This window comes from Odontesthes bonariensis, chromosome 24 (genome assembly GCF_027942865.1).
Source record: "Odontesthes bonariensis isolate fOdoBon6 chromosome 24, fOdoBon6.hap1, whole genome shotgun sequence".
Classification (NCBI taxonomy): Eukaryota; Metazoa; Chordata; class Actinopteri; order Atheriniformes; family Atherinopsidae; genus Odontesthes; species Odontesthes bonariensis.
Genome location: NC_134529.1, coordinates 3,717,416 through 3,731,928, shown reverse-complemented (window position 1 = coordinate 3,731,928; position 14,513 = coordinate 3,717,416). Strand labels below are relative to the sequence as shown.

Genomic DNA, 14,513 nt, shown 5'->3' with positions numbered 1-14,513 from the left:
ATATGTGTGTGTGTATGTGTGTACTTTTTCCTTTATGCATGAGTGTGAAAGCAGATTTGCATAATTTGAGTTGAAGATGGTCATTTATTCTGTCTATAAAACTCCACCTAATGATCATTTCTATCATGAGTGATTGATTATTGGTTTGTAAACATTCAAGTAATCTCAAATGTCAACACAGACACCCTCACAATGCTTCTTTTGAATGTAAATGTGGAGATTAGTGAATATAAATATATATATATATCTGCACTATATACTAAAATGAATTTAGAGAATTTATGATAATCTTATTATCTTTTTGGCCATTGTATTTTTTTTGGTAAACTCTAATGAAAAGAAAAATGTAACCCTTGATATAGCTATGACTATATTCTATTCCTAGTATAAAAAAAGTTTTACACAAGGAGTTTTATCCTTATGAGATAAGATATTAAGAAATTGAACTTAATTTAAGAAACAAGAATTTTAAGTAAACCACTAGCAAAACTGGGCAGTAAAAAAGTATTAAACAGTTTTTAAAAAAGCATAAATAATTGTAATTGTATGCATGTACACATATAAATCACAACGCATTCACAAAACCTCAATTTACTGCACTCACACTCCAGCCCGGTAGGCGGCGGAAATGCGCATAAAAGTGCATTACAACCACTTTAAAAGAAGAAGAGAGAACGTAGTACGTGCCGCTACCGACAGGGGGCACTACTCGGTTTTTGTTTGCCTTTTGAAGTGACCTGCTCTTCTTTTACTGTGTTGGGTTGAGAGGATACAGCAGCAGTAAGCTAAAATGACAACTCTACGGCCGTTTACCTGCGATGATCTATTTAAATTCAACAATATGTGAGTAAAATCCTGTCGGTTTTAAACACACAACTCATGTTGTTTTAATGTTATTGCTCAGATCTCCGGAGTTTTTACGACATGTAGGTGTACGGCTCGTGGTTTCGGTGCTAGGCAACGTTAGCAGGCACATAGACTTCTTGTGATGCTAATGAAATCCTTTAATACAGGACAAAGTTTTTGTGTCATTGTATACATAAAATCAGCCGTTTTGGTCAGAAAGTTATGCCGATTTGTCCGGTGTACTTAAAAGAAAATATAGATAATGTTTTGTTGGATTTTTTTTCTTTCTCTACTTAAATATTCGTAGAAGGAACATAAAAATGTGTTATTTTGCGCTATTTGTCTCTTCATACGACGGAAACTGAAATGTATGGGTCAATTTATCAGTTTGTTTTTCTCCAACAGAAACCTGGATCCTTTGACTGAAACTGTATCCTTAAAAACAATGATATATATATATATATATATTCATTTCCTCATTGATTTGATTGAATTATATATAAATTAATGAAAATATACCACACCAAGAAGGAAATTAGAGTGATCTTACAATTCTTACTAGTTTTCTTGTTCTTTTACAGCTATTTTTTTTTCTTTTGATGCTGGGCCTTAAACTATATTTAAGCATAACATTGTGAATTTTATTTGGTTTGACTAATCAAACCATAAATCCTCCCTTAATGATAATTCTCAAGGGAAAGTAGGACATGTGTAATAGGAGTGTGTAGTTTTCTTTAACCTTTGACCTCCAGTATGGGATCCCATTTTACCTCCAGTACCTTGCTCACTGGCCCGAGTACTTCATCGTTGCTGAAGCTCCTGGTGGTGAACTGATGGGATACAGTAAGTCCTCCTGTTTTATCACAATATTTAATGTTAATTTGACTTATTTTGACTCAAATGTGGTATCTATTATTTATTTCAAAATGAATTGGTTGGAGCACTGAGCCTTAAAAGGCAAAAATATCCAGAAATTGATGGTTTCAGTCTGTGTGAAGCCACATTTGACCTTTTGACTCTTTTCTGGCAGTAATGGGGAAGGCGGAAGGATCTGTGGCGCGGGAGGAGTGGCACGGTCACGTCACAGCTCTGTCCGTTGCGCCGGAGTTCAGAAGGCTCGGCCTCGCTGCCAAACTGATGGAGATGCTGGAGGAGATCTCAGAGAGGTTTGTACCTTTGAACAGATTAAATTTGTCCGTCTGTAATGTTTCACCTCACAGTGAAGTAAATACTGTCATTTCCAATGTCTCACAGGAAGGGAGGATTCTTTGTGGATCTGTTCGTGCGGGTTTCCAACCAAGTGGCGGTGAACATGTATAAACGCCTGGGCTACAGCGTCTACAGGACGGTGATAGAGTATTACTCAGCCAGCAACGGAGAGCCGGATGAAGACGCTTACGGTACGACTCAGTAGTGCCCAAAACTGGAAGTTACACAACAGCCAACTGATTTAACGGGTGTTTTTAAAGATGTTTTACTTTAAACAAACAGATGTAAATGTTAACAAGAAGTAGAATAACAAGCATCACTGATCTTCAGCTCATGTTTCCTGCTGACATTTTGGAAGTGCGACAGATCAGCTGTGAGCATTTCCAGTTTGAGGGTTAAATTCTCCAACAGTTTTTTTTTTCATCTTTCTCTCTCTCTGTCGCCTCGGGTTTATTCTTCCAAAGAGCTTGTAAAAATCTGTTGTTTTAGGCTGAATTACAGGAATAATCGTTACTGTTTATGAGCACAGTATTCAATCTGGGACATTCGTGCCCAGTTGAATGAGCTAATGGGATCCCATCAGTAGCATGACCTCAGTTTGAACGAGCCAAGCTGTGACTGTGAGAACAAAGCAGCACATCTGACACATTGGTTCGATTCCCACAACAGTTACTATTAAAAGCAAGAATAAAAACACATCGTAAACGTTAAATAAAGCTGACACATTGATGATTTTCGATACTGTAGCTTCTCTGCTCCCCACTGACACACTCAGTGGGGTCACATGGCTCTGAAAGGATCAGATTATTGGCTAAATTACAATCAGAATGAGTAATTAAAGGGTAATTCTCCTTGGTTATGTGGCGGTGAATGAATGGGATCAGAGGCACAAAGCGTGTCATACCCCGGTATGATAGGTGGCGCTGTACCCATTCCAGCTGTTGCTAATAGAGCCACTTCCTGTTGACCTCTTCACCACCAACAACAACAACAAACTCAGGCGTTGGAGAAAGATGGAGAACGCAGAGCCAGATGAAGCTACGTCCCTCTACATTTGCTCTGTGATGAGCTGCTTGTTGCACAAACTCGATGCCCAACGGAGCATTCTCCATCGCGTTGTTTGTTTCTTTCTGACGGCGACAACAACAGGAATATCGTCTCCTTTGACTTCCGGGTCACGACCCCGGGAAAACATCTGGAGCATGCGCAGAACGCAAAGTCTGATTCACCACGTGCTTCAGCGTCTACAAGCAGGTTTAGAGTGACTTTCAGCCCAGTTATCTCGGGGTCTGAATCCCATCCGATCCAATTCTTAGTCAGATTAAGGTGTCTACATGCACTTAATAACTCAGTCTGATTGTAATTTAGCCAATAATCCGATCCTTTCAGAGCCATGTGACCCCACTGAGTGAGGGTTTTTAGCTTTGTTTTATTATTTGTATTTGTCGGGCAGCATTTCCTCCACTGTGACCCCAAACTTCTATAAGCACGATGGAAACTGTTTAGATCAAACCAGGTTGTAATTACGTGAAGTCTATCCTGATTCCATCTAATGAAATGTAACAGCTGTAACTGAGGAACAGTATTAAGCGCACGTGGCATCTTTCTGTGACAGCCTGTTGCTCAGATCTGCCAAAGGAGCGAGCGAGCGGTTCTGCAGGGCAGCTTTAAAGCCATTTCTCTCTTTGTCTTCCTGCAGATATGCGAAAAGCTCTGTCCAGAGACGCAGAGAAGAAGTCCATCATCCCGCTGCCGCACCCCGTCAGACCAGAGGACATCGAATAACCGCAGCCGGTGGCTCCTGACCATCAGAAGCGATGCGCAGTGACACTGTACAGACTTTAACCGTCACCCCGGCTGCTTCCCCTTCCTCCTCCTGCTGCTGCTTCACGCTCAGAGCCACTGAACGTACAAAGTGTTGCAAATCGTTTGAAAATTTTAATCTTCCTGTAAATTCTTAATGAACACTTTCTTTAGAAATAAATCAATCAGTGAGTCTGAGTGGATGTGTGAATAACAGAGAAAAACCATGAAGAAGACGGCTCACGGACAGGTTTTGTAAAAAAAAAAAGAAAGAAAACCGGGGAAACTAATCTTTCTCCTCCTCACTGCTCCTTTTCTCCTGCTGCTTCTCCTTCTCTCCACCATCAGCAGCAGCTTTATCATCATCGCTCTCGCTGCTGCTGCTCTCGCTGCTGCTGTCGTCGTCGTCGTCGTCGTCTCGCCCGTTGTTCTCCTGCTCCGTCTCAGTCTTTCTGCCGGACTCTTTCTCCGGCTGCTTTTCAGAAGGAGCTGCAGGCTCCTCGGACGCTGCCGACGGCCCCTTTTCCACCGTTTCCTCTTCAAACCGACTATTTTCTGGAGACATGTCGACGTCATCATCGACCACCTGCTGCTTCTTCCACATCTTGGCCATGGCGAGCAGCTTGAGATTAGGCTGGTTGGCGGCGTCCTCGGGGAAGATGTAGTCGTAGTACTCCTCCCAGCCTGCGTCCGACTGATGGGACCAGGAAGAGGCAGAAAATCAACAACACGGGCTTATAATAAGGCATCTTCATTTGTCACGGTTTTACTGATTATCAACATTTTCTGTAGAGGTGGGGGAAATTTCCGATTTTTAGATTAATCTAGATTCGGCCGTGGAAGAATTGAGAACGATTCACAAACATCCAAATTCCGATTATTCGAATATGCCAAGTAAAGCAGAACTAATACAGCAAGTGCGGTCTTCGAGATACTAAAGGGAACGGACCGAGAGCACACATCCACCGCACACGCCCCCAGAAAACAAAAACAAGCATGGCTGAGCTAACCAACCCACCTCGTCGTGAGATCCGACCTGCTCCTAAACATTTAAAAGCAGATGTGTGGAATAATTTCGGATTCTACAACGTTGATGGAGGAAAAGAATTGGACAAAAGCTACGCTGTGTGCAAGATTTGTCGCGCTAAAATAAAATACTTTACGATTCCACCCGACGGAGGAGGTGGGAAAGCCGGCTGCTGTTGCTACTAGCAGCCAGAGAACAATTGAGGACGCTCTGAGTAAGCTGCCACCCACATCGGAAAAGGCCAAGCGAATTACGAAAGGCACCGCGGAATTCATAGCCATGGGTTTGCAACCTTACTCGGTTGTAGAAAATTGGGGATTTCGGCGAATGATGGAAGCAACGGAGCCGAGGTACGTCATCTGTTCTCGATTCTTCCACGGCCGAATCTAGATTAATCTAAAAATCGGAAATTTCCCCCACCTCTATTTGTAACTAACATTTGCAACAGTAAAAGCAGCAAAAAGCACCTTGAGCTGTGCACTAAGGTTCAAATGTTCATGAATTTCCATTGGATATTTCCATAAAGGTTAATAAAATATAATGGAAATGAATTCGACTCTTTGTTTCTTATTACAAATGCACTGTTTTTTGAACTGCAATTGATGAATGCTCATTCAGTGAGACAAAAAGAAATGTGGAAAAAGTGCATCAATATACATAAATTAAAAATGCATCAATAATCGTAATCGAATCGTGAGGTGCCCCAAGATTCCCACCCCTAATTTTCTGAGATGTTTTTTTATCCAAGTCAAAGCTAAAAAGTTTGCGCATACAGCTGGAACAACAGCACAGCAGCATCTCCTCTCAGCGTGGACAAACGTTAGAGTCCTCGACAGGAACGAGCCCGACTCAGGCTCGTTATTGTGGGAGCTATAAAAGCTTTGTGGAAGAATCCGGCATGTCTGAAACGGCTCATTTGTATTCTAAGATTGAATGATCAGTCCTATCCAAACATGTTTAACTTTAAAGGGGAGAAAACGCCTCTCGGTTCTTACCCCGTCCTCTGCCGTCAGCTTCCTCCTCTTCTTCACCTTCTCGGGCAGCAGCTTCCTGACTCGCTCCATGGTGTCGTCGGAGCCGAACTCCCTCTCGAAGTCCCTCCAGGACTCCAGCAGCATCAGCCGCTCCTCCTTCTCCTCGCAGTTGCGCATGCCTTTGTTGGCCTCCTCGTAGATCTGCCGGCACTTCTGCAGCCGGTCCGGCCCGTCGATGGACAGCTCAAACTTGGCATAACTTATCCAAACCTGCAGGACGAACAGATCATTTATGGATTTTCTGGCTTGTTTACAGTGTAAACTGTGTCACCTGCATGAATTTAACATAAAGAATGTTGCCTAAATGCAGCAGAGTTGCATTGATGAATCTGATATTTTAGTATCTCACAGACTTAGTCGTGGTATGAAATGAAGGTTGATGTTTCCAGCAGAAGGGCAGCTGTTACCTTGACGTGTTGCGTGCGCTGCAGAAGCCTCTTATAAAGGTTTCTTGTGTTTTCAAATTCTTCTTGCTCGATCTCAAAGTCGATGTAGGACTTCCACAGAACCTGTGAAGATGACAGACAAACGGATGAAAGGAGGACACAGAAGCAAAGAATAAAAACTCAATTCTTTCACTTTCAAATCTTATCCCAGTTTCACAACGTGTTTCTGATTCACCCTTTTACAGATGCGTGTCCTATCCTACAGCATGATGCTGATGATTGAACAGGAGATATTATAAAGTGCTCTCAGGATCTCACCTATCTCCACCTTTGGCTTGTCCCATTACTTCGACTGAAACAATTAGTATTAGAAATACTCTAAGCCACATTTAAAGACCTGAAACTCCTGGTCAGCTGTTGCTCTCTCCTTACTTTTAAAGGATGGATTCAGTTTAAAGGATCTTCATGATCCAACCAGGGGGACGGAGGAAGGGGAAGAAGGCTCATTTGAATCTATGCTACTTTTTACTAGGGCTGGGCGCGTTAACTCGTTATTATTTAACGCTGATAAATATTTTATTGCAGGTATTATTATTTATTTTATTCTGTAAAAGTCTGTTGCTGTCTGCTGTGGAACAGGAAAAGAAAGTAATCGGCGGATCCACCAAACATGGAGAAGGGTACGGAACTTTTACTCGGCCATTTTCATTTTAAAGTTCTTCCAGACGGCGGAGTCGACAGAACCAAAGTCATCTGTAAACACTGCCAAGTTGAATTGTCTTCTCAGCGTAGTAGTTCCAGTCTAAAATATCACTTAAAGGCAAAACACACAACTGATAGCAGCAAGTCATTCAAGGAAACAGACAGTGGAGCGAGGCTTCTACATAAAAACTACAGAAAGATGCTGATGTTAAAAGTGTGTTTGCACAACAAATGTTATGGCACTTTCATTCATATGGCAGCACATTTAAAATAAAACTAAATGCTAAAAGCTATACACTACTTTTGGATTCATTTTTGGATTCTGCGTACAAATGCGATTAATCGTGATTAATCAGGGAAATCATGTGATTAATTAGATTAAACATTTTAATCGTTGCCCAGCCCTACTTTTTACCCAAAGCGCTCATCAGTGTATGGATCAATACCTCGGGCATGTCCAGCCGCGGCTGTCCGATGGCGAGTTCAAAGATGGCGCGAGCTCTCTCCACGTCTCCGAGTATGGTCTCGAGCTCGGCGAACTTGATCCAGGTGGTGCAGTTCTCTGGACTGAACTCGAGGTACTTCTCGTACAGCTTCCTGCAGCGGTCGAACTCTCGCAGCTGGAGCTCCAGCTCGATGTAGCCTTTCAGCAGTTTGTTCTTCGGGCATTTCCCGATAGCCGTGCCCTGAGAGAAGAAAGGAGGATCAGTGGAGAGCAGACGCACCGACGCAGACACGGCATAACACGTCTACACATTTATAATATCAGCAGTCAAATTACAACAAACTGCATCATTTATTCAGAATGAAACAGGGGGATCTCACCATGGTCTTTCTTGCTCCCTGCAGGTTCTTCTGTCGAATCTCAAACTGGGCGAAGAGCAGCCAAATCTTTGCAAATGTGAACTGAAACCACAGAAAGTCATTATCATCAATACCATCTTAAACTCCAAAACGAGCAATAAACATATAAAAAAACCATAAACTTAAATCATCAATAACATATTTATACCCAAATCATGTTGGAATATATTTTTGAACACACTTATTATGACGTTTTTAAGATTTAACTCATATAACCAACATAAGCTGCCCTCTAGTGGACGAAATGAGAAACAGCATTTCACAAAACCAAAAGGTGGTCTGCTACACTGTTGCTGTTAGACAGTTTTTTACACAGCAAAGAGACTGATGCTGTACGCCGTCTTTAAAACGCACCTTCTTGTGAGGTATCAGATCCAGACACGCCTGGTAAACCTGCCTCGTTCTCTCAGGATCCTGCCAAAGAGAGACACCGTTACACTTCTGTGTGGCAGATTATCTGCCGGTCGCCCTTCTGAGGCGGAATGAAGGTAACCGACCTTGACCTCCAGCTCCTCGTACAGAGAGTAGTTGATCCACAGGTAGATGTATCGCCTCCAGTGTCTCTTCTCCTGGATGGGGGGTGTGTTGGCGATGGCTCTCTCGTAAACCTCCCGGACTGTGTCCGTGTCTGTGTCGCTCTCCACCAGGCGGAGGTAATCAAACCAAGCGTCGTAGTTGTGTGGGTTCGCCTGCATGGAAACAGGAGACGAACATCACGAGGAGTCACACAGACCGCAAACCTCCAATTCACCAGCCGGATTTGGAGATTTTCACTTTATTATCACTGTACAGAACCAGTGGTTCAGGGGCGGCGAGTTCCAGACTTTTGTTTTAACGGTTACAGGAGGGCAGAAGGTTGGTAGAATATCCCTTTAAACTGTGCAGCCAGTCTGGGTCCAGCTTTCAATAGCATTTCTGTAACATGTAATACACCTGGTGTGGTCACAGCTCCTCAGCACATTGTGTGAAATGGCTAAATAGAATAGAATAAAAAAATACTTTATTCATCCCCCAATGGGGGAAATTCAAATTAGTCAAGTAGCTCAAAAAATTATTAATATTTACAATGATTGTATATTAACAACCACAATAATAATACAAATTCTAATAAAATACTACTACTAACTAATAATAATCATAATAAATGACTAAATAAATAAAAAAATTACATAAATAAAACAATAAAAAAAATAAAAATAAATAAATGTAATCACAGTAAAATGATAAGCATTGGGCCATATCATTTACTTATCATTTACTTATCATTTACTTATCATTTACGAGAGCGGTGTCCAGAAAGGCCTTTTAAAACAGGGTTTTTACCATGCTGTCACAAACTAAAGTGGAAGAATTATACGATTATTTTTCGTACTATTTTAGCAAATTTCTTTTTTGTTCCGACCCGTAATTTTCTAATTTTTCTAATATCCAGAGCCCGTTCCTCCACAGCTGTTACCTTGACTTCCTCTTCATACTGGAATCTTCTTTTGTTGACAATCACATCCTCGATCCCCCTTCGGTCTCCGAACTTCTTCTCAAACATGGTGTAGTTCTTAAAGAGCTCCTGCGCCTCATGCTTTGGGATTCTGTCCAAAGCGTATTTGTAGATGACCCGAACACGCTCAAACTGTGGGGACAAAACAAGGAAATCACTATTTCATTCCTAAAACCTTTAAATATCTTTAAAAGCTGTGTATTATTGAGTTTGTAAAAGCCACTTGCCTCCTTCTGCGTTTCCTCGAACCGGGCAAAGGCGACAAAGAGGTTTTCATTCACATACTCCTCTCCGAAAAACTCCACCGCCCTCTCGAACACCTTCCTGCTGTGAGCAATGTAGCCGTGCTTCTCCTCGAAGCGAGCGTACTTGATCCAGTTCTTCACTTCGGGGTGAACGATGACGAGTGCAGAGGAGTCAAAGAACTCTTACGTGACAAATAGATGTTATCTAAAGGCTGAAAAATCCAGCTGCTCAGACGTGAAGAACACAACTCAGCAGAGAACCGGACATGGAACAGAGCGGTCTGCAGGATGTGTTGAACTAGACCCTGAAGTTGACATATTACCTTTCATTAACACTGTATTACCGTACGGTGTAAGAGTAAAACCATCATTTTAACTCTTGTGGCAGTTAGTTACGGGTGAAAATGTTTGATTTCCTCTCTAATCTTTTGAAAAATTAACTGAACTACTCTGCCATAAAAGTGATAAATCTTGTGATCCGAATTAAAACATTCCTCTGGGCTCTGATCCAAACAAGCGAGAACATAATTCACAAATCAATCAACAGCAGAGGTACTCGTTTCCTCTCGAAATAACCAAATTATCAAATGTTCTTTGCTAAAAGAGCATCATGTGTCATCATCAGACAAGCTTCTGCCACGGAGTAACATCTGTACTGTTTTCTGTGGGGGCAAACCAAACTCCAACAGAAGGATATATCGCTCATAAGTGCTGCGGGCTTTGTCCACTTCCTTGTAGCGCAGCTCAAAGTTGATGTACGAGTGCCAGGCCTGTTCTTCAGGCTCCCACTCCATCCAACGCTCGAAGGCCAGCCTGCAGCCGGCGACGTTCCCCAACATCTCCTCCATGTAGGTGTACTTGTACCTGTGGAGACGACCAACGTACAAACATTAAAAATCTGAACTACTCTTTGGTGGACACAGAAAAATCAAGTTCTAAACAATTTAATCCAATAATAATAAAACTGCCAATACTTCCAATTTCTTTCTCCAACATTTTCTGTCTGTAAGCACAGAAAGTTGGCAACAAATACAGATATGATTCAATCAAAGTAACCTTGTAGAGGTGTAGTTATTAGTTGTCCAATAAAAAAAAGAGATCAGCAATAATTCTGAAAATAAATAAACTGTTTTCTCAACTCATGTCGACTTTTTCAGGACAGAACGAACCATCAAAATCAAACAGAAGTAAAAGGATCGGAATTGTTAAATGAGACACTTTTAATAAACATTTCCCAGCATGCATTTGAGCACCAGTACAACAGAACATCCATCCAGATGCGACTATGAGGCGGTCGTACCAGAACTGGTTGACTCGTGGGAGGATGGTGATGGCTCTGTCCCAGATGTTGCGGGCATGGTTCACCTGCCGGCTCTTCATCTCCATCTCGGCATACTTCAGCCACAGAGTTATGTTGCGGTGATCGACGTCCAGCGCTCGCTCGTAAATGGACCGAGCCCTAAAACGAGACATGACAGATGTGTCTGGGTTAAATTTAGCTGAAATGTCAAATGGGAAGATTTATTCTCATTAATTCAACAATCAAAACATCGCTGCAAAAGTAAATAAAAAGTATTTGACAAAGCAAAATACCTCTGTATCTCCTTCAAGCTCTCTTCCCATTGTGCGTATTTAATCCAGTTACTGATCACGGTGCGATTCTTCCTGATGTTGTCCTCAAATGCCTTCAAACGCAGTTCAGAAACCAAAAGCTCAATGTTTGCTATCAGAAAATCTTCTTTTGTCTTATTAAACTGGACATGAGAATGAATTTCTGATCAACTCAAACAAACAAATTCTCAAAACTTCATTTGGAAAACACTGTTACGACAGAACACGAGGGTTAGACGCACCTTTCTTTTCCTCAGTTTGTAATCATTCAGCTCCTCCTGATCGGTGATCTTCTGTTTTGGTGGTGGTGGCAGAAGTTCGAGCTCCCTCTCTTTGGCTTCTCTGAGCAGCTGCTCGGCAGTGATTTGCACCTCTGCGGGAGCTTTATTCTTCACCTAAAACACGACACAAAATCATTTAGAATGTGGCACCAGTCGTTTTGTAATCTTCTTTGATCAACAGTTTATAACTGTTGTACTTCACCAGGTGTAAAACTAGTCAATAAAACACTTCCTTAATCATTCTTTATATGAGCATAATCACTTGGTTCCTGAGGATGAATAGAGAATATACAAAAACAGGTATATCACTTAATTTGACTGCGCGTGATATATACACATCTGAAAGTGTTTTTCAACGAGAGTATATTATAAACATATGATACCGCTTTGTTTATAATGAATCATATGAATCTGGAAATAATCCAAAAGTTTTGGAATGTAAAACACTTCAAAACTATCCAAGTCCTAAACACAAACACAACGACAGTATGCTGTAAAGCCTCGTATGATGGGAAACTTCAGTCAGGACTTTATTTGGCGATTAAATTTGGTTGCAATATCATTATCCATTAGCCTATAAACTGTTTTAACGGTTGCAGTAAAATGGCAAAGCATTTGTTGTTGTACAGTACAAGAAAAATGGAAAAATAAATTCCAACCTCGTGTTTTAGTACTCACAAAAAAAAAAAAATCTCAAGACAAATACCTGTGGATCACAATGCAGAATGTGTGGGCAGTGAATAGGAAGCTGTCTGCTTTCTGTTTGTGATCATAGTACATATATTTCAGCCAGCTTGGGTTAGATTTACATTCACAATTATCATCAAACAATAATTTAGCTTGTTCTTAGCTTTTTAATATCTATCTGCAATCTGCATTCAAAAATGAAGGTTTTGAACCAAATGTCTGCAATAAAGATAACTGCTGGCTATTTCAATCAAACAGCTGCAATAAGTAAATAGACTAAAAACTAATGTGCAACTTCTGTGAACATCCAACTATCAATTACTTGCTGGTTCTAATCCTCACATTTCAAGATTTGATGCTTTTCTTTGTCAAACTGTTTTCGAGTTTATGTAAATATACTTGAGACTTTTTAATAGAGTGAGACTTCCAGCATGTTTATAGTTACATTATAGAGTTAAAAAACAACAACAACGAATGTTTAACGAGAATTTTAACTCCAAAAAAAACTTTCTGAACTCTGTTAACTATAACAAACGGAAACCTAAAAAGTAAAACATCATGAAAACAACAGCTTCCAATTAGCATTGACACGAGATGTTAACTTGCTTGTGAGGTTTGCGTCAAACTAGCCACTTAAAGTATTATTCATAAACATATCTTATCATACTTAAAAGTTATAAATTTAATATCTGGACTTGTATATGTATATGTATATGTATAGGAGAACTATTAAGCGACTCTCCACAACTTTAAAGTTTTGCGCTCCTGTTAGCATTAGCTTGAAAGCATTTAGCGTGCAGCTTTGATATTGCATTTGTTTTACGTACCTTCGCCACCTTCGGTATCCGCTGTTTTCCCGCAGCCGTGGAGGCCATGATTCCGATAAAGTTTGACCAAAATTTCTTTAGAAAATTAACCTTAAAGAGTTCCAATAGCAACTACAGCTAAAAGGCGACAAAACGTTTCGCTCCCATCCAGTGCAAACCACCATGACAGTACCCACAATACCTTGCGGTTTCCCATCAACCCCTGCGGTCTCGCAGTTTTGTTGCTATAGTAACAGAGTTTTTCAGTTGGTATAGACTCCGACGGAAAGCTGCCGTATTGGGGAGTTAAAATAGAATATTATTTATTGTTTTCACCCGCAAACAACAAGGAACAAGCATGTAAGATTAGTTTAATGGTTTTCTTGATAAATTATTATCATATGAGTAATTATTTTACTAGCTAACGTAGGAAATCCAGTGCGTTAGGGTTAGGTCTAATACGATATCTTTTAACTGTTGCTTGTTTTTAAATTCATTTAAATGATTTTATTTGTTTCTCTTTATATTCTTTTTTGTATTTTAATGCTTCTTCCACTCCCTGCTGCAATGCTTTTATTTTATGTAAAGCACTTTGAACTGTTTGTACATGAAATGTGCTATATAAATACATTTGATTTGATTTGATTTGATTTGAGTTAATATCATTAATGTTTTGCGTTTACAATCAAATCTGAAAAGGATCAGGACGTTAACGTCAGCCGACGGCCACGAAGAAACTGTGACCATCAGAAGAAGTGAATCGGCTGATGCTCCAGGGATAGATGGCCTCATAAGCTCCTCAACACCGCTGGTTTTTGGAAAGATCGATGTCATCCGTAGTCTGTGAGAGAAATATCACCTTTTTCATGTTTTGATATTAGACCTCAGGCCTAAGACCACCTTAAGGTGTATTGTAAAAATGGAAGATGGACCTGAAGCGGATTCTCATGGTGGATTTTAAAATAAAAACACACCAAGAAGTCTGTTTCTACTGAAACCTCTGTTGTAACCTCACACTGGAAAAAAATCTAAATATTACCAAGTATATTTTTCTCATTGAGTATCTCATTACACTTAATATAAGACACAATTGCCTAACAAGTACCATTTCAGCCAGATATAGGGACTTGTTTTAATACAATACATCTTGTTAAGTGAAAAAGTCTTGAAAACATCTTGTTTTGAGTCATGTTTCACATGAAATAAGCTTTTTTTTTCATTTGAAGAGATTTTTAAGCTAATTTCAAGATCACTTTTAACTCAAAAGTCCCAAATATCACATCTTATTTCAAGAAATCTTGACAAGCCGATTTTCACTAGTTCCATTGGCAGTTTTATTTTGCTTATTTCAAGCAAAAACGTCTTGTATTTGTTGTTTTTTTACTTATTTTTGGAGGGGCATTTTTTTCCAGTGCATCCACGTCTTCTCAGTCTGTTCAGTTTTCTAAATGCTTGCTCAGGCAGAAATAAAGAAGAGTTGATGTTGCAGCTTTGGACATAACTCCATTACCATGTAT

General features: G+C 40.4%; 3 protein-coding genes across 4 annotated transcripts in view; 2 read left to right on the top strand and 1 right to left on the bottom strand.

Annotated features, from left to right (window-relative positions):
• Nucleotides 1-722: 722 nt before the first annotated feature.
• Nucleotides 723-4,056, top strand: naa20 (N-alpha-acetyltransferase 20, NatB catalytic subunit). Its single transcript, XM_075458765.1, has 6 exons — nucleotides 723-843; nucleotides 1,252-1,276; nucleotides 1,599-1,689; nucleotides 1,877-2,012; nucleotides 2,101-2,246; nucleotides 3,755-4,056. Exons 1-6 carry the CDS (start codon nucleotides 791-793, stop codon nucleotides 3,838-3,840), a joined length of 537 nt encoding a protein of 178 aa, XP_075314880.1. The 5' UTR covers nucleotides 723-790; the 3' UTR covers nucleotides 3,841-4,056.
• crnkl1 (crooked neck pre-mRNA splicing factor 1) lies at nucleotides 3,974-13,190 on the bottom strand. Its single transcript, XM_075458764.1, has 14 exons — nucleotides 13,018-13,190; nucleotides 11,465-11,617; nucleotides 11,205-11,296; nucleotides 10,912-11,070; nucleotides 10,309-10,475; nucleotides 9,594-9,772; nucleotides 9,328-9,498; nucleotides 8,369-8,560; nucleotides 8,226-8,285; nucleotides 7,833-7,913; nucleotides 7,454-7,693; nucleotides 6,327-6,428; nucleotides 5,881-6,129; nucleotides 3,974-4,552 (listed from the first exon to the last, which is right to left on the bottom strand). The coding sequence occupies exons 1-14, from the start codon at nucleotides 13,063-13,065 to the stop codon at nucleotides 4,145-4,147; spliced, it is 2,301 nt and encodes a 766-aa protein (XP_075314879.1). The 5' UTR covers nucleotides 13,066-13,190; the 3' UTR covers nucleotides 3,974-4,144.
• Nucleotides 13,191-13,268: 78 nt separating this feature from the next.
• Nucleotides 13,269-14,513, top strand: part of cfap61 (cilia and flagella associated protein 61) — a 47,745-nt gene continuing 46,500 nt past the window's right edge. For both annotated transcript variants that reach the window (XM_075459590.1, XM_075459589.1), the window contains exons 1-2: nucleotides 13,269-13,356; nucleotides 13,696-13,839. In XM_075459590.1, the coding sequence (XP_075315705.1) occupies nucleotides 13,355-13,356; nucleotides 13,696-13,839 (146 nt within the window). In that variant the 5' untranslated portion in view covers nucleotides 13,269-13,354. The remainder of the gene's footprint in view (nucleotides 13,357-13,695; nucleotides 13,840-14,513) is intronic.